Source organism: Sinohyriopsis cumingii, chromosome 2 (genome assembly GCF_028554795.1).
Source record: "Sinohyriopsis cumingii isolate HCF-2022 chromosome 2, ASM2855479v2, whole genome shotgun sequence".
Taxonomy (NCBI): domain Eukaryota; kingdom Metazoa; phylum Mollusca; class Bivalvia; order Unionida; family Unionidae; genus Sinohyriopsis; species Sinohyriopsis cumingii.
The window spans coordinates 36282364-36306106 of NC_142962.1; the positions used below are offsets into that span (position 1 = coordinate 36282364).

At 35.0% G+C, this 23743-nt stretch overlaps 1 protein-coding gene across 5 annotated transcripts in view; it reads left to right on the forward strand.

Annotated features, from left to right (window-relative positions):
- Positions 1–463: 463 nt before the first annotated feature.
- LOC149804631 (nuclear valosin-containing protein-like) overlaps positions 464–23743 on the forward strand; it is a 107407-nt gene continuing 84127 nt past the window's right edge. Inside the window, exons 1-4 of one of the 5 annotated variants that reach the window (XM_089942679.1) lie at positions 464–551; positions 13414–13528; positions 17164–17237; positions 21556–21605. In XM_089942679.1, coding sequence (XP_089798805.1) covers positions 13424–13528; positions 17164–17237; positions 21556–21605 — 229 coding nt within the window. In that variant the 5' untranslated portion in view covers positions 464–551; positions 13414–13423. Of the gene's footprint in view, positions 552–3819; positions 4651–5274; positions 5642–5674; positions 5722–9765; positions 9898–13413; positions 13529–17163; positions 17238–21555; positions 21606–23743 lie in introns of those variants that run through there. The other 4 variants (XM_089942704.1, XM_089942671.1, XM_089942687.1 and 1 more) reach the window with 4 other exon arrangements.

Genomic DNA, 23743 nt, shown 5'->3' on the forward strand with positions numbered 1-23743 from the left:
TTTCTGGGAAAATATTTAGGATATATCCAAAGAAATAAACATATATGTTTTTCCATGGTCTTCCGTCAAGGTTTTGTAATCTTTTAATTCCGTTAATAATGTTTGCGGTTTGTTTAATTGCAAGAATAGGAATGTTTAGCCCTCCTTTCTTGTTTTCCTTTGTAATGTCTGTTTACTTAGTTTGTGTATTTTTCCATTCCATATGAATTGGGATATTATCTTCTCGAATTTCCTAATGTACTGCATATCAGAGTGTATAACATTTAACTCATACCATATGTTACTAAAAAGGTATGATTTAGCGACGTGAGCTCTGTCGATAAGGTTGAAATATATCGAGCTCCACAATTGTAATTGTTTTTTTTTAAAGTTTGTTTAGTACATTTAGGTAATTTAAGTGCTTCGTGTTTTTAACAACAACAAAAAAATGCCAAGTGTTTAAACATGTTTTTTATTTTTTCAGGTGGTAGATCTGGATGGTTTCCACGCTGTAAGCGACCCACGGTCCACTTTGTAGAAACCTTACACAAAGTCCTCTCTTCTTGCAAGAGGTTTGTGTGTTGGCGGATTGTACCTTCTTTCAATGTGTCCGCTTAATTTGGTTCTCGTTATCTAGAGGTTGATCACCCTCGATGTTATTGCCCGGTTCGAGTAAATATAAATATAAGTGGTGAAACTTATAGGTGGAATACATAGAGATCTAAGCAGAGATATATAACAGACCAACACGAGCCCCCGTACATATAAACAACAATTTAATCAATTACATAAAACAACTGTGAGAATTCATTACATCAGGAATATACTCTGCTTCTAGAAATAAAACTTTCACCAAATTACAAAACACAAATATGTTTAAACAAAGTAGTCCATCTGTTTTACTGATAGAATTAGTTCATCATAGGATCGAGTGAACAATCGAAGTCAGTGCCTTGTACAATGGCATAACCTGCTTCTCCGGTTCGCTCCACTTCTACTGTAGCTGTTCCTTTGCCTCCCCTCTGTCTTGTCTCTTTCAGTCCTCAACTCTGTGCGTAGCACGTAGATTCACAGATACCTGGATCTAAGGATAATACGTCTCACTATACGTCTCAGAGATAATACGTCACAGGATACGTCTCAGAGTTAATACGTCACAGGAGCTATTTTCTCCCTTTGAGCTTTCAGCGTTCCTCGCTTCAACCGCCAAATTTGTTCGTCGGTTTTCCTCGACAACAGTCCTCTTGGACAAGTTTTACGAGAGAATTTCTCCCAAATTTACTCACGGAGTTTTCTTACACTCGTTTTCTCTTGCAGAAAAGCTTAGACTGATTAAAATAAATTTCGATGTCGCGATATTAAAACTAGGAAATTTAGGGTGGGAAACATGCCCCTTATTTAGCGTAACCAATCAGAATCAAATATATCTGCCGCCTTTTTCCAGAGGCGCCAAAGTCGTGGTCAACTTGACCTGGTAGTTTGAGTAACTGTTCTGCGATCTTTCAATTCTGATATTTACACTATGGAATCGAAGTTAGCTTTTGTCTCCACCAGTCTTCTGTTGGCTAAATAAACGAATGCTTAATTAAAAATAAATATCTCCCCTCGAAAAGACATTACCGATCATGGCAGTATGGCGATTTGATACGCGCCTGTCCCCATAAATCTAATTAATTGTTCTCTGGTCTCACACTAATGTGTTCTTCACAGATCGCCAGAAATTTGCCCCTTCATACACACCAGTTGCCGATTAGCAAGATTTCGGTTCTCCCATCATTTATCTGGGATCAGGATGCTTTTCCATAGTTATATTATTCTTGCATCAGGTGTTTATAAAAGGTTGTGTCTTTTATAAAACTGGTAGTCATCCGCGTGCTGTAGCATCTTTATTTCCTCTTTTAGGTCAGGAATATGGACCCCTATGTTGTTTTTATTACTCTGTATTTCGATTCTTAGCGCTTCGATGCCCATTACATAGAGTAACATGGATAAAGGGCATCCTTGTCTCACCGATCTCTCTATCGGGAATTTTTTGGCAATCGCGCCATTAGTTTGTACTGCTGCCGATATATTGTTGTATAGGATTTCTATCCACTGTTTATAAATTGGTCCAAAATTAAAACGTTTTAGGATTTCAGTTATGTAATTTTTTTCAACCCTATAGAAAGTATTTTCTTGATCTATTAGAATCATCGCTCCAGTGTCCTTTTGGCTCTCATTAAAGTCTATAATGATTTTGATTGATAAGGTGTTATCTAGAATATTTTTGTCATCACCTCCGTATGTTTGATTTATATTGATTATATTGTTAAGTGTAGTGGTGGTTCTATCGGCCAGTATTTTACTTAGTACTTTATAATATGTTTTCAGTAGAGTGATTGGTGGCCAATTTGTTAATTCATTTGCATTCCCTTTGTTTTTGTAAATTAGCGTAATTAGTCCTTGTTTCAGGATGGGGGACATCTCTTTTTGTTTGAAGATTTCCTTGAAGATCTTGCATAATGGTGGTGCTAGTAGTTTTTGGAAAGTTCTTATAGAATTCAATGGTTAGGCCGTCTAGTCCTGGGGATTTATCCTTGTTTAGTTGGTTAATTGCATTTATTATTTCTTGTTCCTGATGGGTTCTTCGCAGAGGTCTGTATTCTTCTGACTTAGTTTAGGAAAGTTTACATTTTCCATGTAATGTGTTATATTTGTTGTTGGTATTTTTTGTGATTGGTATAGATTTGCACAAAATTTATGTATATAGTCTAGTATTTCTGTTTTAGGACTTTTTCTTCTTTTATTTGTGTGATGCTTCGTTATAACCCTTTTCTAATCTCCTCTTTTCTATACAGGTGCCTCTCTTCTTTGTAAATGTAGTGAAATTTACCCGCTCTGAGTCTATTTCCTATTTCTTCTTTTTCTTTTAGTGTTTGTAGGACGTTTTGTGCCGTTTGTATATCTTCGTTTCTAGATTCAGGGTGGTAGATAATGTAATGACATTCCTTCTCAATGTACATTTTGTTTTTTGCTATGGAGAGTGCATATGATTGGGAGATTTTTTCATTGGCTTTTTTGTGTTCCCATTCCTTTATTATATTATTGTAGTCTGCATCGTGGTTGGTCAAAATATGAGCAATTTCCTGCTGATATGTTTCCAATTGTAGTAACTGATTGTTTAATTTCCATTGTCATCTTCCCCACTTGTGTGGGTTTCGGGTTTTTATTACCACTGAAATAGCATTATGGTCCGCTAGTTTAAAAGGTAGGACTTCAGAGTCTATGATATTTTCCTGGTTTTTGCCATTTACATACATTATTTACATACATTCTGTCTAGTCTCGAGGCTCCATCGTTTGTGTAGTGATATGTAAATTGATTCCCTTTTGAATTTTTGACTCTGTATGTATCCGTTAGTGAGTGCTCCTTTATCAGGTTGGATAAGGTGGGGGCAAGTTCCTTATCAAATTCAGACGTTCCTCCCTTTCGGTCTAAGTCTGATAGAATGCAGATAAAGTCACCAGCTATCAACATGTGTTCGAGGTTGAAATCTCTTAGGTAGTCTTGTAGGGTTTTGTAGTAGTGTCTCCTATGTGATTTATTTCCTGGCGCGTATATGTTAATTATGTGTATGTTGTTAATAAAAATGTGTAATACCCTACCTTTTAGTGTGTCGGGTATGTTGTAGCTTGTCCATTTATTATTTTTTATGTTCTTATTTAATATAAAAGCTACCCTTGATCTTGGGTTAATTAGGTCTTATTGCACTATGAGTGTAGCATCCAAATTGTTTTCCAGGTATTGTATTACTTAAATGTTTGTCATGTATTTCCTGTAATAAGATAATGTGATAATTTCTTGTTTTTTTGTTTTTTTGTTTTTTGTTTTGTGGTTTTTATTTTGCTTTATCATGGTTTAGTCCGTTACAATTTAGAGATAAAATGCGTAGTGCTTGCTCCATTTCCATAAGGAAGGTATATAAGGGTTAATGAGTGTTTATTCTGCATTCTGAGTTGTGGTATTGCTTTTGTGTGGTGGTTTGTTTTTTTGTGGTCCACGTTTGGGTGATAGTGCTGCTTCTTGCTCTTGTGCGGGCATATGGGTTTTTGCTGGTTGTTGCACGCTGATTTCGTGTGAGGATGCTTTTGACGTTTATGGTGGGGTCTGATATCAGGCTGTTTTTCTCTTTGTTGCTATTTGTCATGGTTCTTTTTGTCTTGGTTTCATTAATTTCTGATTGCTTGTTTTTCCTGTTCTTTCTTTTGTTTCATAGTTCTACAGTTTGGTAATCTGTTTCAGTCACAGTTTCCTCGTTTGGTTCTACAGTTTGGTAATCTGTTTCGGTCACAGTTTCCTTGTCTGTTTCGGTTTGCGGAGTATCCTGTTTACCTTCTTGAGCTATTTCGTCTTCATTTTGTATTGTTTCTTCTTCTGTTGTTGGAGTTGCTAGGGGCTGGCGTTGGCTTGCGTTGACAGTTTACTGTTCCGGTTCAAGGTCCGAGTCATCATCATCGTCGAAGATTTGTCCGATGATGTCATCAGCGGTCGCCACGGCCGTCGCATATGAAGCTTGTCTGTTTGTTTCTCGAGATTCTCTTCGGACGTGGTCCTTTTTTTTCCACAAACGAGACAGGCGCGTGTAACGTTGCACCCTGGGTACCACGAAACCATACACTTGAAAAAATTCCGGTACTTTGTCCACCACTGCAGCATGAATCTGGATAATTCGTTTTCGGTTTTCACTGTCGGAAAATCCTGCAATGTCTTCCATCTGATTTTGCATGTCTTGAGTCCCAGTCTGGTTTCTATCCCCTCTTTGAATAGGTCCATCGGAAATTCATTGGGGTATCTGGTAATGTGTGTGTCAATGATTCAGTACTGTTCAGGGAACAAAATATTCACGATAAGCTCCATTTGTCCAAAAGGTAAAAGGCGAAAGATTAATACGATGTGAAACTAAGTTGTTGTAGAGACTAGCAGATGAATAATCATTCTTACGAAAATAATCTTTAGTAAAAGGCGAAATTTTTAGTCAAGGGCGAAAGATTAATGCGATGCGTTTTTACGCATAATCTGCATCTTAACTGGTTTTAGTGCCAACCCGACGGTCTGAGTTTAATTGAAATTACAAGTTTAACCTTTAATTTTTTTTAGCAACGTTGCATTTTTATCCTTCAAATCATAATGACCTGTGGTTTTTAATTTACCTAAAATACTTAATTCATTTATTTTATGTTGTGCACTTGTCCAATTTTGTATCTATGCAGTAATGCTTAATATGCTCTGTTTATCTTGCAAACCACTTCTGATTTAATGTCTTTATTCTTTTGTATGCATTGCCAGTAAAATAATAATTGGAGCTTATGTTTAGTTATTGCTTGAAATCATGCCGACGTTAAAGAAATCTTACCTTGAGTGATGGGAAGCAACGTTCTGCGTTTTCTTATATTATTCAGTCAATTACAATACGCAGATACGCCCACGTCAGATAATGAACACGATTTGCTCGCATTATCAAAATCATAAAATACCCCAACAGAAATGCCATTTGTAAAACGTTATCAACAGATATTGACGAGAATGATCAAATATATTTGCCGCAAAAAGCTTCCAGTTAATATTATTCATTGCCACGTCAAAGGGAAGCCACTGCTCCAATTTCCGCTCCATGTGTGGAAAGGTAAAGTATCCTCAGATTTAAAAAAAAAAAATATCCGTATTTTCACGAAGCACGTTACAGAGTATTCATTTATACTATCTGTAATTTGTTTATATATATTTTGTTAAAAATAAATGGTGACAGTAAGTGGCATTAGACGGTTACTGTAGTAGAGCCATTTGCTGAGATGATTCTTTTCGGGATTATAGAATATATGTATATATAATGGGTGTTTGTGTGTATGTGTGTGTGTGTGTGTGTGTGTGTGTGTGTTGTTTCATATCTTCATAAGAAAACAAATTAACGACCCAAAAAATAAACTCAGCTAATATTTTGAGCAATTGTTATGCAGTTAATAAACTAGCGGCAAGTGTACAAACGTGGAAATGGAGAGAAGGAACTGGCACGAGTCTCCGTAGTCCGAGTTTCCATGGACCCTTGCCAACCCATTTTTGATATTTGAACATTTATGTTGGGGTGTAGTGTCAGAGTCCATTCCCTATCGAAAAGTTGGAATTCGCTGACACAGTTTGGTATCAGCATGGGGTAGCCGCTTACTAGCTGGCCTAGTGCTACAATGTAAGACGTAGCACATGTTTTTGTTTTAGTGCTATCTTACTACCCAAATAAAGACCTTGTATAGCGTGTTCCGATGTCAATTGACATCGGAATGAGTAGTCAAACGTTCAGGAATATCTCACACTTGGCAGTCTACATTGACACTCTTCCGCTAACTTATGTGTAATTAATATACTTACTATGGTGTCTGTATCCTGACGGAATGAAAATATGACACTAGCAAGTGGACACATTTTCATGTACCATTGACATATATTTGAGTTTGTTGCAATGAGATGATAGTCGAGGTATACTGAAGTATGTTTAAGTAGGTTCGTGTGGGTGATATGTCTCTTGAACAAAACAAAACGTTGCTAACAGTTCCAGTAGGCATAATATATCTGTACTCGTTTAGTTAAAGAATAATATTTCAACTTGACCCGATTTTGGCATTCCTGGCTTTCATTGCTTTCTAGCTAACTAAAATGTAGGCCAACGAAACATGAAAACAGGTCCACATCTTTTGTGAGAATTTGAATCTATTAGAGAAAAGACAGAGTAAGTCAAGTCAGACAAAAACATTATAACTCTACTTTGTGGAAAAGCATCATTATTGGTTGCCAGTTGTGTGATATTTCTGAACATTTGACTTTTGTTACACTGTTAGTCAAAATCAAAACATGCTACACAGCGCCATTAGTTAGGATGTAGGACTCATCACCCCCCAGAACAAAACTATTGGGTGATGTGTCTTACATTGTAGGACTGTAGTCGGCCCAGCAAACTTGAATGACCTTTCAGTGAGATGTACCTACATGAAATTGATAGGAATATGATTTATTTTCTCAATTATCATAAGCATAGCATTCATTATGTCTTTAATCTGCTGACAGACAAGACGAAAGTACGTCGTTGCTGAAATTTGACCTGGGTCTGGACATTTGCATTAGGAGTCACATGACTATACAAATCTCACAATTTACATGTCAGTGACATCAGAGGTCATATAGTCATGTGATATTGACAATAAACAAATTTCCAAAGTTGTACATAGAATTGGGACATATTATATAGAAGTCATATATAATGTACACTTCATTCTCAACATATTTATTCTGAGAACAACAACCAGAAACCTGTTGGTATCGCAGCAGGGTAGAGAAAACCATTTTCAAGAAGTATGGAGTGTGTGTCAGCGATGATTTTGTTGGTGTCACTTGACTACCACATTGACATGTGCTCTCTGCATAGTGAATCTGGTTTTCTTCAGATTGTTGCAACATTTAAAGATTTTCGGTCGTTTTCACAATAAATATTTGAGAAGTTTTTGTTTTTTCATTTTTCTATAAAAATGTAGTGACTTTCATTTATATGTTTCATTTGTTTTCCTACATCAACACTAGAAATGGTTTATTGTTGATATCACATGACTGTATGACCTCTGATGTCATTGACACATAGGCTGTGGGAGTTGTATAGTCACGTGATTAGGAATGCAAATGGCCAGATCCAGGTCAGATTTCAGCAATGATGTACTTTTGTCTCATCTGTCAGCAGATTAAAGACATAACGAATGCTATGATCACAATTTCTGATAAAATAAATCATATTCCTATTGATTTCATGCAGGTATATATCGATGAGAGGTCATTCAAGCTTGCTGGGCTGGCTAGTAAGTGGCTACCCTATGCCGACAACAAATGGTGTCCGCGAATTCCAGCAATTTTCAGTCACGTATTGAATCTAACCTTGAAAAACAAATTACATGACGAAAGTTGTACTAAAAATGTTTTAATAAATTTAATATAATGACTGACATTACATTTGTATAATCTGATTTCTTGGTATAAAGGTCTGCTTTTTATGAAATAAAGTTTCATGTGTTTTGCACAAATTTTTATCATACTGTGGTCATTGTTTACATTAAGTAGCCATGTGTTGAGAAGAGTTATGGTTTTTGCCTTCATTAGTGACCTTTATTAAGACATAATTCAGTCATTTTACCCAACTATTTGCACACATTTTATCATTATTCTTGAAAAAAGGAGTTAAGTGTTTTTCAAAAGTAGGCTTAGATGTGCATATATATTTATGAGTTGTTATGCATTTCCCAATAATTTATTTCAACATAATATCTTGTGGAAAATCCCATATGTCATGTACACCAAAATATGGACAGTTGACCTTTCAATTATGAATGTATTTTTGGATATATTAATATAGCTTTTTACATACAAAATCAGAAAAAGTACCAGGTGTGATGAGGATACCATTGTGAGACAATGTTAATCTTGATCTAGCGGCAGCACCTGTTGCTATTTGGACCATGGCTGATTTGGACCAGGCTTGTTTGGTCCAAATTACAACCTGATTTGGTCCTGATTAACAGCTAATTTTGATCCAATGCTAGGTTGATTCAGACCATGTGAATATTATTAAGTTTCATCTTGGACTTAAATGTAGAATTTAAGTTTGCTTAAAATTAAAAAATTTAATTATTTCCAATGTTATTTTGAGCACGTCAAATCACCATTTGATGAACTGAAAATCATGATTTATTGGAGATACTGTAGTTGTTATATATTATCATGAGGAAAACTAGACTTGAATTTTAGGAAGAAGTAGCTTATCTTTTGGACAGAGTAGGAAGAAGTGAGAGACCAGGGAGAAGTGGGAGCCCAACAAGAAATGTTATATATATATCACTGTGTGTGTTTTCTTTCTCTTATTTTAGTTATGTCTTCTATTTTTTATGATGCAGTATTGCATTTAAGTGGTTTTATTTTCAAGCTGAAAATTCTTTCTAATGTTTATTGTGAACACATTTTGTGTGTGTATAAAAATTATATTATTCTTGAAAGTGTGTATATTTGTATTGAGACATACAGTGTATTTTGGCCATATGACTTTAAAAGTGTGTATGTTTGTATTGAGGTATACAGTATATTTTGGCCATATGACTTTAAAAGTGTGTATATTTGTATTGAGAAATACAATGTATTGTGGCCATATGACTTTAAAAGTGTGTATATATTTGTATTGAGACATAACAGTGTATTTTGGCCATATGACTTTAAAAGTGTGTATATTTGTATTGAGGCATACAGTATAGTTTGGCCATATGACTTTAAAAGTGTGTATATATTTGTATTGAGACATACAGTGTATTTTGGCCATATGACTTTAAAAGTGTGTATATTTGTATTGAGACATACAGTGTATTATGGCCATATGACTTTAAAAGTGTATATATATTTGTATTGAGACATACAGTGTATTTTGGCCATATGACTTTAAAAGTGTGTATATTTGTATTTAGACATACAGTTTATTTTTGGCCATATGAATTTAAAAGAACACAGCAGAAACTATGCATTATAATTAATTATAACTGATAGGAGGATTATAATTACAAGTTATTAATAATGATTAAAAACTACTATTTAAACATTTATTATTTTTATCTCCTGAAAGTTCACTCTAAAATGGCAGTCTACAAGATTTCTAACTGTTTTGAAGCAGCCCCTGTAGCACGTACATGAGAGAAAATGCACTAGTGTCTTCATACCATATTGTTTGTGCTAATTTCAGTGTTGCCTATAAAACATTACTGTAACCATTCATAGACAATACAGTGAAGTCAATATACGAATGAACTAGACCCTTCTTTCCAACTGGATTGACACAAGAACAAATATGGCACCATGAATAATGCATGAGTGATTCTATTTTTCTTGATATAAACACTCACTTTCTGTCTTTGTTACAACAACCCATTGATAGGACTGCAAATGTAGGGTTTTCTTATTTGTCTGTGTACTAGTAACAAAGTTATGCATTAGATATATAGTATTTGCTTCAATGCTTTTATTGTATTTTCAAAAAAATAATTGATGTCAGAAAATAACCTGGACCTCACAGAGCCTCTCAGATACCATCATGTAACATTGTCCCAAGTGTTTCTGACCTACATGATTACATTTTTAGGCTAAATCTTATATCTCATAATAAATACATTTTGCTCATATGAATTGTATATTTTCCATAATCTGTTTGCCCAGTGATTTACAAAAACAGACAATCTGTTGAAGTGTTACTTCCTAGACACAACTAAGTCTGCCATTATAAGTTCACTACCATTTTAGACTGATTTTATGTAGAAGAAAATAATGCAAACACGGCAGTTAAAATCTTTATATGGGGAGTAAATTGGACAGTGCTTTCACTGGTATGTTTTCATGATTAAATAGTTACTTGCAGAAATTGGGCAGTAATCATAAAAAAGTGTTAATGTTCAGCTATTAAAACATTCAGCTGTGAATGTGCAAGAATTTGTAGGCACTATTGTTATCAACAATGCATGCATTTTGCCTTGTGCAACAACAGCAGTCAGAACTGCCTGGCTAGAGTGAGGGAGCATCTTAAAAGTATAACCTACTGCAACTCATATGTGAAAAAAAAATCACAGAGTGAAGTCATATTCACTTTCCTAACAGATAACAGGCAAAGTATACATGTTTTAGGTAACTGAGTCATCCACTTGGCCTGGCCTGGTAGCATGACCCCTGCATCATGAAATGAAATAATGTAAGACTGTTTATTTTGCATTGGCATTTTAATAGTGAAATATTTTCAAAGTACCTGATTTGTCTACGTGAAATGTAAAAAGGTTACTTTATTTTATTGAGAAATAATAAAATTATTAACACTGAGAAAAAAAATCATTAAAACAGTGCACATGCAGTAAATTTTTTTTTTTGTGTGATTGATATTGGTCTAATTATTTTAATGCTTTTGACAGACTTATTAAGAATATATCTTATCCTGTATTATTGTACTATATGCTATTAATTATAATATTGTAGTTGAAGCACTTTTGATGTCATTTGCCAAGTTACTGAATTAAATACCATTCTAGAACACAGCATATAATACTGACTTGAAATAACTTTGTGATCTTTGGTTACATGAAAGTGTTATTATATATGTATTAATAAAATGAAATATTCAGAAATCAATATTTACTTGATCAAATATGTGCTTTAAATGAAATATTTTCAGATGTTTCGAAGGTTAGCATGAAAATAAGTTGGTTAAATGGTTTTAGATTTTATTCAAAAGAAAACACTCGATGATAACGCAGAGTTCTTTTTATGGTAAATATATTGCTTGGAAAGCACAATTTGCATGAAAAATCATTTAAAACCATTGGTAAATTTATATATGCATTACTGTTTGATAGCATTGAAAGTTGTCCCTACCGGCCTGATGAAAAGTTTCAAAATGTTTTTCAGATATATTAATTCTTTATTTTCTTTATTGTAAACATTGAAAAGAGTATTATGGTTTTAAAAAGGCAAATGCAATTGCTCATATTTATTGATGTAAATGAGCTAATGTAAATATAAGAACTGAAAATCAACCTTTTGCATTCTAATTCTGTATTTGCAAAAACAGTAAAAACTGCTAAAAACATCAGTTACCCATATGTGTGTTTCATTGTTTTTCTTATAATATTTCACATAGTCTGAATCAGCAAGTATTTTGGTAAGGTTACCATACCCCATAACAGCACAACATCAGGTCCTGGCATGATGTGACACTTTTGCTGGATTTATCTGGGAAACTTTTGAATGTAAGGCAGTAGCTGGGTGCATGCACCCTTGCACATGTATAATTGCATAATCCTAAGTTATGCTAACTTCATGTCAGGAGAAGTTCATTCTTTCAAGTTGAAAAGTCGTCATGGTCCCTCAGGGTAGCAGAGGTAGAGGTTGGATGGTCAAACATTTCCTTCTTACCCTCCTGATATGTCTGATTGGGTTATGTGTCTGATCAATTACTATTAATCCCATGCACCCTTCCCTGCAAATGCCAGCATCCTGTTATAGGTTTCACTCAAGCTTAACCTGGAATATGAGTGACCATCTTGCAGAAACAGGGTAGTTAATTTGTAAGAGTTACTTCCCTTTGTGTAGATGATGCCTAGAAAGATGTGTTTGTCTTTTGGGGGAGGGCTGGATTCAGAGGTAGCAGCAAATAATTTCCTACTGTTAATGTGGTTGGGCAAGTATTTTTGGAGGAACATAATTTACAAAAAAGTTTAGTATCTACTGATTGCAGTTCAAATATTCTACTTTTCATATTCATGTGTATCTAACTTTTCTGTAAAATATTCCCTTCCACCAATTATTTGTATGAAGATTGTGTCCTATCAAGACTGTCAAAAAAGTACAACATACATTGTATGTGGAGAAAACGTACACATTTCCTTGGTTCTCACTGAAGATCGATTAAACTACCACAATACACATGGTACCTGATCAGTTTCAAAAAAATATGAATCCACCTGGTCAGATGCCTAGTAAATTTATGGTATGTCCTTTTGTCCATTGTGCATTGTCCGTTGATCAACACTTCCATGTGTACACTCTTGAGGCTTCATTTCTGATAAAATTTCAGTATGATTTGATATGTAAGCTTGGAGATAAGGCATTGATCCATTTTCTTTCCCTATAGCAGGCTCAGTATTATACATATGTGAATTTGCATTCACAACTATCGAGGTGAGCAGAATCAGACCCACCTGGGCCTCAATATTTTTAAAGATTGCTCTCTATGCTAATATTCTTTTCTTTAATTGTTTCACGGTATTTTTTGTAATATTTGAGGTGTTTAAAACTTTTTTTGTTATATAACTTATTTTTAAAGTGGTATTCGTGTTTACAGTGAAATCTTTAGTATTCTGGGTGTCGTACAGTTCCTTGTCAATGAACTGTCACACATCTTTAGGACCTAGATATTGGAGAAGTTAATTGACAATAAATGTCAACATTTTTCTTCAGGTCAGACATTGTTATGTTTGACTCAGATCACCAGTTTTTTTTTCAAGACTGTGTTTTTATTAATACCAAATCCAGACACCAACATTTATTCAGATAGATGTGTTGTTACTTTTCACAAGACAAAAATGCCATTAGCTTGTATTTGAAAGAATTCAACTGTCTACTAACTTTTGTACAATATGGTCCATTTTGGTCAAACCTTCGTTCTAGAGAGCTAGACAAGGGGGCCATAAAATGGAAGATTACTAATTGGCCAAAGGAATTGGAACACTTCTTTGTCATTACCACAGTTAGATTTCTACCATTTCATTATCTTGACATGTCAATCTCAAACTTCATGATGTTGACAAAAAGCTGTCAGTAAATGTTCCATATTTTTGTATGTTATAGTTCTTGAAGGATGAAAAGAAAAGGTAGTGAGTATAAAAATAATCCAATGTATGGAGCCAAGAAGTCAAAGACTGTTTACTTTGGGGATCCATCCCTGATTCCAAGGATAAGAGAGGTTGGTAGATAAAAGTTTTATAGTTTATCATTTAGAAGAAGACATTTTCATGTACTGAAGGATTCCTACACAAAGTATAAACATATAATAAGTACTTGTCATATTTCCATTGTTAGCTCTTCTGGTCTTACACCAGAAGAGTTTATGGGAAGTCCTGATGTCCTGGGATTGAGATCTTTTGTCCATCTGTCTATTAGCACAAGTTTGTTGTCATTGATCTCTGTAAATTGAGGGTTATTTTGACATAAGGTTTGCACCAGAAGGCTTCTTATAAAATATAATTGGTTCTAAATGAAAATGGGCAACACAGCTGCCATCTTGATTGTCTTGTTATTGTTACTCTTGAATGAATGGTAATATTAACATGGGGTTTTCACAGATCAACTTATTATGCTGTCTTGTTGGTCCTAAATGAAAATGATGCCAATCTGATGTCCAGTATGGCTGCCATGGTGACCATCTTGAAACCTTTGTTATAACTACATCTGAATGGAAAGTCGTGCTGACATGGTGTTTTCACCAAAAGACTTCTTCTAATTGGTTCTTAATAAAATTGGTGCTAGTCTGATATCTAGTATGACCACCATGATAGCCAGCTTGACAATCTTATTATTGTTACTGCTTCTGAATGGAAAGTCATATTGATGTGGGGTTTTCACTGGAAGACTTCTGTTATACTGCCTTTCCCCTGGAGGAATTACAGTTAGCATAACCCTTGAGTTCTCTAGTATCCAAGACACAAGACAACACAATGTGTTTAAATACTGTTTTAATTCGTAGGCGAGAACTCTCTTGAAATTAGGGTAAAAAGCTGTAATAAATGGAAACACAACCATTACAAAATATGAAATTACTACATCAACATTAAATTAAAGAAACGTATATGTAGTACTGAAACAGTCAACATATATCGAAAGTAAAAGCTTCCTTATGTCTTTCCATCCTTTTAAATTTAAAAATGAAATAATGTCCAGTATGTGCTTCCATACTTTGAAATTCAATAAGGTACATTTCCGTTAATATTTCTACCGTGGCTTAACAAAGATTGTTACTAAGAGGGTTTAAATGATGACACAAAAGGAATATTTATGAGATGAATCTCACACAAATAAAGAGTATCGTATGCACTCGCAAGCCACGTGGCATTGCGTATAGTTAACTATCCCTATGTTGGAACTGATTGTCATTTTCAATTAACATCCATATCGGAAATTAAATATGAGTCGTTAACGATAATTCACAAATTTACTCACACTGTGGTGGGCTTCAGATTCAACGAAAAGAGCTGTGAAGGCACGTTCACATTCCTGCCTGAACGTATTACAAACGAAAATAGGAAACTGATATTTATGAAGAAGAATTAAAAAGGGGAGACAAATCTAAAGAACTACTGGGGCTGTTCCAATGGTAACAGCACATCTGTTACTGTCTAGTTTGTCATAGATGAAAATGGTGAGCTGATCATCTAGTATGACTACCATGGTGGCCATCTTTAGAATATTTATATCACTCTTCCTGCTCACCGTTCCAGATCACTGCCATCTCACCTCTGTCTGTGTGGGTTTGAGTCTAAGGCTCGGCTGGCATGGGTACATGGGAAAGCCTGCCAGTAGCTTCTCATGGGTCGGTGGTTCTTCCCTGGGTTTTCCAGAGTTCTTCCTCCACCAGTTATACTGGCCGCCATGTATAGCCTATCTTGCGCTGAAAAATGGCGTTAAACCCTAGAACAACAACAACATATCACTCTTTCTCCTTGATGGATGGACATGTTGACATAGGGTTTTCCAAAAAGACTCTTGTGATATCTGGATGGAACTAAATGAAAATTGTGCTAATGTGTTGTTGTTGTTGTTGTTGTTGTTGTAATAGGGTTTAATGCCATTTTTCAGCACACAATAGACTATACATGGCAGCCAGTATTAATGGTGGAGGAAGAACCTGGGAAAGCCCCAGAAAGAACCATCGACCCACAAGAAGCAACTGGCAAGCTTTCTCAAATACCCACATAGGCCGAATCCGAGACTTGAACCCACACAGACAGAGGCGAGATGGCAGTGAACCATAACAGAGAGAGCTTTAGACCACTTGGCCACTCGGGGCCCCTGTGCTAATGTGATATCCAGTATGACTGTTATAGCAAAGTTCATGAAGATCTTGTTATTGTTATTTCTCCTCAATGGAAAGTCTTATCAATATGGCATTTTCAGTTATGGCTGTCATGGTGTCTCATTTCGAAAATATAGTTATTGCTACTCCTGGATGGCTGGTCATATCTACAATGAGTTCTCTTTTTATGTTGTTTACTTGGACTTTAATAAAAATATGGAGACCTTGGCAAACATCTTGAAAATCATCTCATTGCTATTCCCTCTAAATGGATGGTCTTATTTACATTAGGTTTTGAACAAAAGATGTCTGATGATGTCTAGTTTATCCTACATGATAATGATGGCCATTTTTTGAATATTTATATCACTATTCATCCTAGATGGATAAACATATTGACACAGAGTTTTCCAAAAAGACTTTTTTGATATATTTTGCATCTAAATGAAAATGGTGCTGATGTGATATCCAGTATACCTATCTTGGCAGCTATCTTCAGGGTTAGAAATAGACCTAAAAATTCTCAAAATACCAAAAATTTCATTTTGACTCTAGAAACCTTAATTTTTTTTAAAAAGGCCTCAAAAACTGAAAGAAGCTTAAATAAAAAAAAATACTAAAACATTTGAAAAAATAATGAATGGCTCTACCTTGACCCCAGGTTGCATACCTTTTTGGAAGTCCTAGAGTTCCATTGTTTATATTTTGGAAGTAACATGCCTGAAGAAGCAAGATAAATAAATAAATACTCACAATGTGTGTCAGGGTAATGCATGAAATTCCATGATTTTCTGTTACATCATATCATGGTAATTTGAACAAATTCATATAATCCACGAGTCATATGATATAACAATCAAGACAAACGGCTTGTAAACCATAAACTTCTGAACTCATGGAAAAATTGTTTTATGAATTCAAAACAAATACATTTAACAAAATATTAAAAACTTACATCAATGCAAATTGTATTTGATTGAGACTAACCTTGTGCTTTATTGAGACTAGCTCCTGCTATCCAGCTGAATCTCTCACTTTCATGTCCTCAACTTTCCAACACACATGTTTTAGACAGTCTAACAAGAAATACGTATTATTTCCAGGAGCTAAATTCTAATTATCATTTCTAGTCCACCTTTATTAATAACTATTCTGGAAAATATGTTATGACACCAGTTTCAAATGGCTCAAGATTTTCCAAGTTTTTGCATTGGTTTGTCTGAACTCTGTCATTTTCCATTATTTGACCATACACTGATATCTGTGGGACAATTATCAAAGGGATTCTAATTAAAATTCAATTCGTATCCCAAACAGAGCATATTCTATCCCTCACAGTCTGCAATTTATTGCAAGTCTAGCCCATACCTCAAACTTAATGGTTACGTGTCACTCTGGCCATGACTGAATGTACTACAAAATTATTTCTGCAGAACTTTACCACCGTTACAAAAACCAAAGTTTTTATGATTTATGTTTTTAAAGTTATCCTATTGATGCAGATTGTATTTTTTCCCATCCTGTTCCAGTACCTAGCTGACAACAAAAGCAAGAAGAACATCAGTATTCCAGTGTTGGCCAGTGATCTTCAAAGGAAATATGGGTATGGATTGTACTTGTTTTAGCTCATCTGGCCATAAGGCTATGGGTTTTTGTCTATCATGCATTAGCCCTTCAAAATTCCTATTTGCAACTTCTCCTCAAAAATTGCTTAAAAGAATGTGACTGAATTTAAAGAAAGCATCATGGTTTGCAGCTCTTTCAGACTTATTAAAATGATGCAGAGCAGCAGTCAGATGTGGCCACCATTACTAAAATAGAAAAACCTTTAAATGACCTCCAAAACCATTCAGCAGAATTTGATCTAATATTGCAACAAACCATCCAATTTGTGAATTTTTTTATCTCATATAAATGCATTGCATATATCATTATGCATGGAAATAATACATCTCCTTTTCTTGTTTACATTAACTGAAGTAACAGTTTTTGACATAGGAATGTTCTATACAGAAAAGTGTATGTATGTCATATGCTTTTCCTAAAACAGATAGTCATATCAACATGGAGTTTTCATGAGAAGAACTTTCTCCTAAACAAAATTGTTGCCAACATGACATTTAATATGCCTACCTTGGCAACCATCTTGAAAATCTTGTTTTTGCTTCTTGTAGATGGATGGTCATATCTGCATGGTGTTTTCATTAAAAGACTCCTTAATATGTCTAGATGGCTCTAAATGAAAATTGCTTGAATCTGACAAAAAATAGTGAAGGCAATATTGGATCTATTGATCAGGATAGACTTAGTCTGGTTACTATTTCTAAATCAAAAGGGAACAGAAAAGGCTGCAGTCATCACTTTACCCTTCTCAAAGAATCCTTTATAATATAGCAGACACCAGCTTGATGGGGATTATTCTTACTAGCAAAAGAGCATCTTAGTCTCCCAATGCAAGAGATCTGTCCTTAATGAGAATCAAAATCCATGAGGTTAGGACTTAAACTATATCTTGGGCCTTTGTTAAGCATTCTTCTCTGGATAATGCCATGAAAGCCATATTGTATCACTCTTACTCCACTTTTTTTTTCATTCTGCCTTCATTTGATGTTCACCAGAATGAAGGCATATATGCATTAGGCCCAGCAAGTTGTCCGACATCCTCGTCTGTAGCAGAGCACCCTACTGACAGTCTGTTCACTCTGACAGCTAGTCATGGAAAAATAAGATTCTCTCCCACCTGGAAAAGTCAGTAATGTAATAATAACAGTTAATGATTTGCTGCAATTAAAGTGTCATTTTTTGGGTGGTAAAACTAATTTTAATTACATAATACCAGTTATTATTTACAGATTTCCTCCTCCCTCTCTGATCAAATGTCCTCTCAGTCCAGTTGAAAATGGATTTGATTTCAAGCAAAGGAAGTATTATATTTGCTGGCCTATAAGATGATACTTTTTGTCCAGAAAATCTGGGCTTCATTTTATTCTCTGAATTGACTTATGTATGGAGTATGTCATTCATACCAAAGACTTATAAAAATTGTACGGGAAGTTACCTCACTTTGGCGCTCAGCATTAAGAGGTTAGTGTTAGGATTGGTTGGTCTAGTGTGAGGATAATTTGACTGGGTGGGACATCATGCCCCAATGCTAGACATCCCTATAAACCGTCACACTGCAGACATCGGAGTGACATGATTGATTTTTTTTTTTAAAGCTGCGTTAAAAATCCAAAACACATGGACACACACACACACACACACACACACACACTGCATCGTCATTGTCCATAATGCATCATCCATCGTCGATTTTACAGGAAGGTTAATGGCATTAAATCCTTTCAATATTTGTTGGTGAATGCTGATCCATCGTCCAATATGGCAACCTTAACTGACAGTGGAAAGAATCTTTCAACAGCTTTTTCTCAAATACCATTGAACAGAGCTTGACCAAATTTGACAGCATCCTGGCAAGAAGGTCTTTAAAATTCGTTCAGATAATGCAAAAATATGGTTGCCTTAGTTAAAAATAGAAAAGCCTTTTTGAATCTTTCTCAAAAATCACTCTGCCAGAAATATTTCTTGCAAAGAAGGCTTTCAGTTTCATACAAATTAAGCTGATCCACCATTAAATATTGCCACCATTACTAAAAATAAAATTGAGAAACCATTAAAAGACTTCACTGCCAACACTGCACAACACAGACTGACCAATTTAACACAAAATTCTTCTCAGAAACTGTGTGCTTGAGATAAAACTCTTTAACCCACTGCATCATCATCTCATCAACCCAACCCTTCTCCTACACATGTATGATCCACCCTTTCGGTGCACGAATCTTTTTAGCCATGAAAAATTATCATTGGAAGTAACACATACCTGAAGCGGAAACTGCATGGACTAAAGTAAAAAATGTTGTCTCAGTTGTGCAAATTCTAACCTTTAACCCTCTTCATATCGACAGTACATCCAGGAATAAGATCAAAGTACACTGGAGTTTCATCCATGTTAATGATCGTGTTGTTGGCGAAATCATGAATTCATTGAATGATTTTATTTACTCCTTCAGATCTTCTGGAAGATAATGGATTGTGCATGAAGTGCTAAATTATTTTGCTTTAAAAAACATTTACATTGTTTCCTCTTTTTCTTCAAAATTCCCATGAATTCCAGTAAAAAGGAACCAAAGTTGGCTTACCTGTGTCAGCTGACTTTGTATTAAAAGAAAAAAATCAGCACACATAAAAGAATCCAAAGTCAGCTTCCAGGGTCGGCTTGCTTTGTAATAAAATAACCTTTGTATTTGATATCCTGTCGGTAACTTCAGACGGTGAGTTTATTGCTCACTGCCAGTTATGTTTATTCATTACCCAGGCTTCTATTGTTTTGTCATCTGTAGTCATAATTCATACAAACAGGCATTGGGGGCCCCGAGTGGTCTTAAGCGCTCTCTGTTATGGATAACTGCCATCTCACCTATGTTTGCGTCGGTTTGAGTCTTGATTTGGCTAATGTGGGTATGTGAGAAAGCTTGCCAGTAGCTTCTCGTGGGTCATTGGTTCTTTCCGGGGGCTTTTCCAGGGTTCTTCCTCCACCATTAATACTGGCCGCCTTGAATAGCCTATCATGTGCTGAAAAATGGCGTTAAACTCCACAACAACAAACAGGCATTGATGTTTGCAGGGTAAATAGTATATACAACGTTAACTTGCTTTTTTAATAACCTTTCGTGATATGCTAGCTAAAAGATTGTCATTTGCACTCACATTGAATGTATTTTCAAATTATGATTTTTATTTAAGTGATACTGTAACTTAGTTAACCTTGACATAATACAATCTTGGTTATTTTGCACCTTACACCATGTCATATGTGAATGGCAGATGCCTTCCAGCAATTGATTGCTATTTCTCTCTTTCTTTCTCATTTGCAATTTTGTTGGATCCAGTTTTCAGTCGGATAACATATTCAAACCTTTGAGTCCAACCAAACATGATTGGTTTCTCTATATTCACATCAGTGTGTCATGTGTTACCTGACATAAGGGGGCCCTGAGTGGCCAAGTGGTGTAAAGCACTCACCATTGTGGATCAGTGCCATCTCACCTCTGCATGGGTTTGAGTCTCAGATTCGGCCAATGTGGGTATGTGGAAAAGCTTGTCTGTTCGAGTCTCGGATTCGGACAATGTGGGTGTGTGAGAAAGCTTGCCAGTAGTTTCTCGAGGGTTGTCGTTCTTACCAGTGTTTTCCGGGCTTCTTCCTCCACCATTTATACTGGCTGCCATGTATAGCCTATTTTGTGCTGAAAAATGGCATTAAACCCTACAACAGCAACAATCTGACATAAGCAATACACACTAAAGTATGGATGCATATGATACATATGCAGAGTTTGTAGATATTTTTTTTCTTCAATGCTCATAGAGGAATAAATTATAACAACTCAAGTTTATTGTCTTTCATTTTCTTTATCAAATAAACACTTTGTTTATCTATTTCATTGCAGAGTGCAGTAGCTGAGGGTGGGGTGCGGGAGTGCATATTCAACACTAATTTATTTTGTTTTTAAGTCATGGGTCATATGATCTATTGTAAATTCTGGGACAGGAAAAAATTATTATTTTATCATGCCCTAAAATATATATGGTAAATACGGTATATTTTCACCTCAAGGTAAACCAAGCAAAACAGAGATTGTATTTTACTTGGTATTTGTGTGTCATTTTGAAAATAAACATGCAGTTCAGTCTTAATTTGTGAGATATAGTTCTCACATGTCTTGCTTTAAGGCCAAAATTTGATCTAAGTTAAGTTTTATTGGAGTGCTAAGTATGTAATAGCACTCAAAACTATTGAAACCAGTTGAAACAGCCAGTTGATCCTAGGGTTATAATAATATGCCATATTTTATCTTCAGGGAATATGCAAGAAAGAAGAGAAATGCATTTACTAAAACTGTTGGGAAAGGTAAGGACTGTAAATCCACAAGTGTGCTACACTAATGTATGCATTTTTTGTGTGGATTGGTATTTAAATGTGTAAATTCACAAGCGTGTTACACTAATGTATGCATTTCTTGTGTGGATTGGTATTTAAATGTGTAAATCCTCAAACGTGCTACACTAATGTATGCATTTCTTGTGTGGATTGGTATTTAAATGTGTAAATTCTCAAGCGTGCTACACTAATGTATGCATTTCTTGTGTGGATTAAATGTGTAAATCCACAAGTGTGCTGCACTAATGTGTAAATCATGCTGTACTTTGTACCCTCATTTTTCAGTGTACAGTGACTCATGATAACTACTGTGAAGATCAATGAAATTTTTCTTTGTCCGATATATTTTAATAATTTTATTAATTTGGCTTTTTTTTTCTTCTTCAAAAAACTCGTAAATTTAGATGGCTTTTATCAACTCTTTCAATGTGGTTAAAAAATCCTTCAGCATAAATTTCATATTAAGATAACTTGTGCATCGTAGAATCTTAGGTACTTGCCATCTATGCCATTTGAAGTCTGAGGCAGAAACTTCCTTAAGGAGGCTTGCTATTTTGCTGCTGTCCATCTGTAAGTCAGGAAATCCAACATGGATTTGTGTTAGTGTGATAGCACAAAAACTGAAACTTGCAGCAGTGACATTTACACACTTGGTCATAAGTATGGTTTTCAGGCTGTTGTAGAAAAATTTGTTTTACACATTTGCTAATTGTTTTGACTTATTTGACCAAAATTTTTTTTAGTATGAGCACACCCAAGCAAAAACCACTAGAGGTAGACAAATTAAATTTGGTTTGCATGTTTGTATGCATACAATGATGATTAGATTTTAATGCTGTTGTGAAAAAAATTATGAATTTAGACATGGGGAGGGTATAGTGTGAGTACTGGTATACGTGTTTTACAAATACAAATCTGCTTTCCAAATAATTCAAACCTGCCTTTGTGGTCAAATATAGGACATCTGCTTAATGACTTAAAAAGTACACCATTGAAGAACCCCATTTCATTGCTTCCTTTGCATATTTATTTTTATTTATATAAATGACACTTTGCCAAGAAAGATGACATAAGCATGGTTCTGTGAGTGCCGTTTTTAGAAAGGTTTCAATGCATTGGAATTACATGTGCCATTTGAGCAGTGAAAGAATCTGGATACAAATGTACACAAGACAAGTTTTAGCCATGCATGTCATTTACATTGTACACAAGACAAGTTTTAGCCATGCATGTCATTTACAGTGTACACAAGACAAAGTTTAGCCATGCATATCATTTACAATGTGCACAAGACAAGGTTTAGCCATGCATATCATTTACAATGTACACAAGACAAGGTTTAGCCATGCATATCATTTACAATGTACACAAGACAAGGTTTAGCCATGCATGTCATTTACAGTGTACACAAGACAAGGTTTAGCCATGCATATCATTTACAATGTACACAAGACAAGGTTTAGCCATGCATATCATTTACAGTGTACACAAGACAAGGTTTAGCCATGCATATCATTTACAATGTACACAAGACAAGGTTTAGCCATAAGTCAGCAGAATGTGTAACTGTCAAGCATGTTAACTAAAGTAACTGTACATTATCTTGACAAGATAAGTCAGCAGACTAGGAGTGTCAAGCATGTTAGCTAAAGTAACTGTACATTATCATGACAAGATAAGTTAGCAGATGGTGGGACTGCATTATCCATAATTTTTCATACCCACTGAATTTTTGTACACCATCAGTCCATAAAATTCATTTATATTTTCTGTCTGGCACATTTTTGTTGAAGAGCATGCTTTCCTGAATAAAAGTTTTAAAATTGTTATATACTCAAGAAAATTCTCATTAATTTTGTACTTGCATTGGTTTCCATACTTTTCAAGTCAAGTTTATTTTTGTACCCTTGATATTTTTCAAGGGTTTTTTCAGAACATCTGGGGGTTTTAAATGATGTTTTTAGATTATTGATCTGGGAAAGCTAAAATCTGTTGCAACTCTTCATATAGAGTCATGTGATCTTTAAGCAAATGTCATAGGTACTGCTTTTATCCTGCCAATGTATATATTATTTATATGAAAATAAAAGCAAAAGTAGGCATAAACA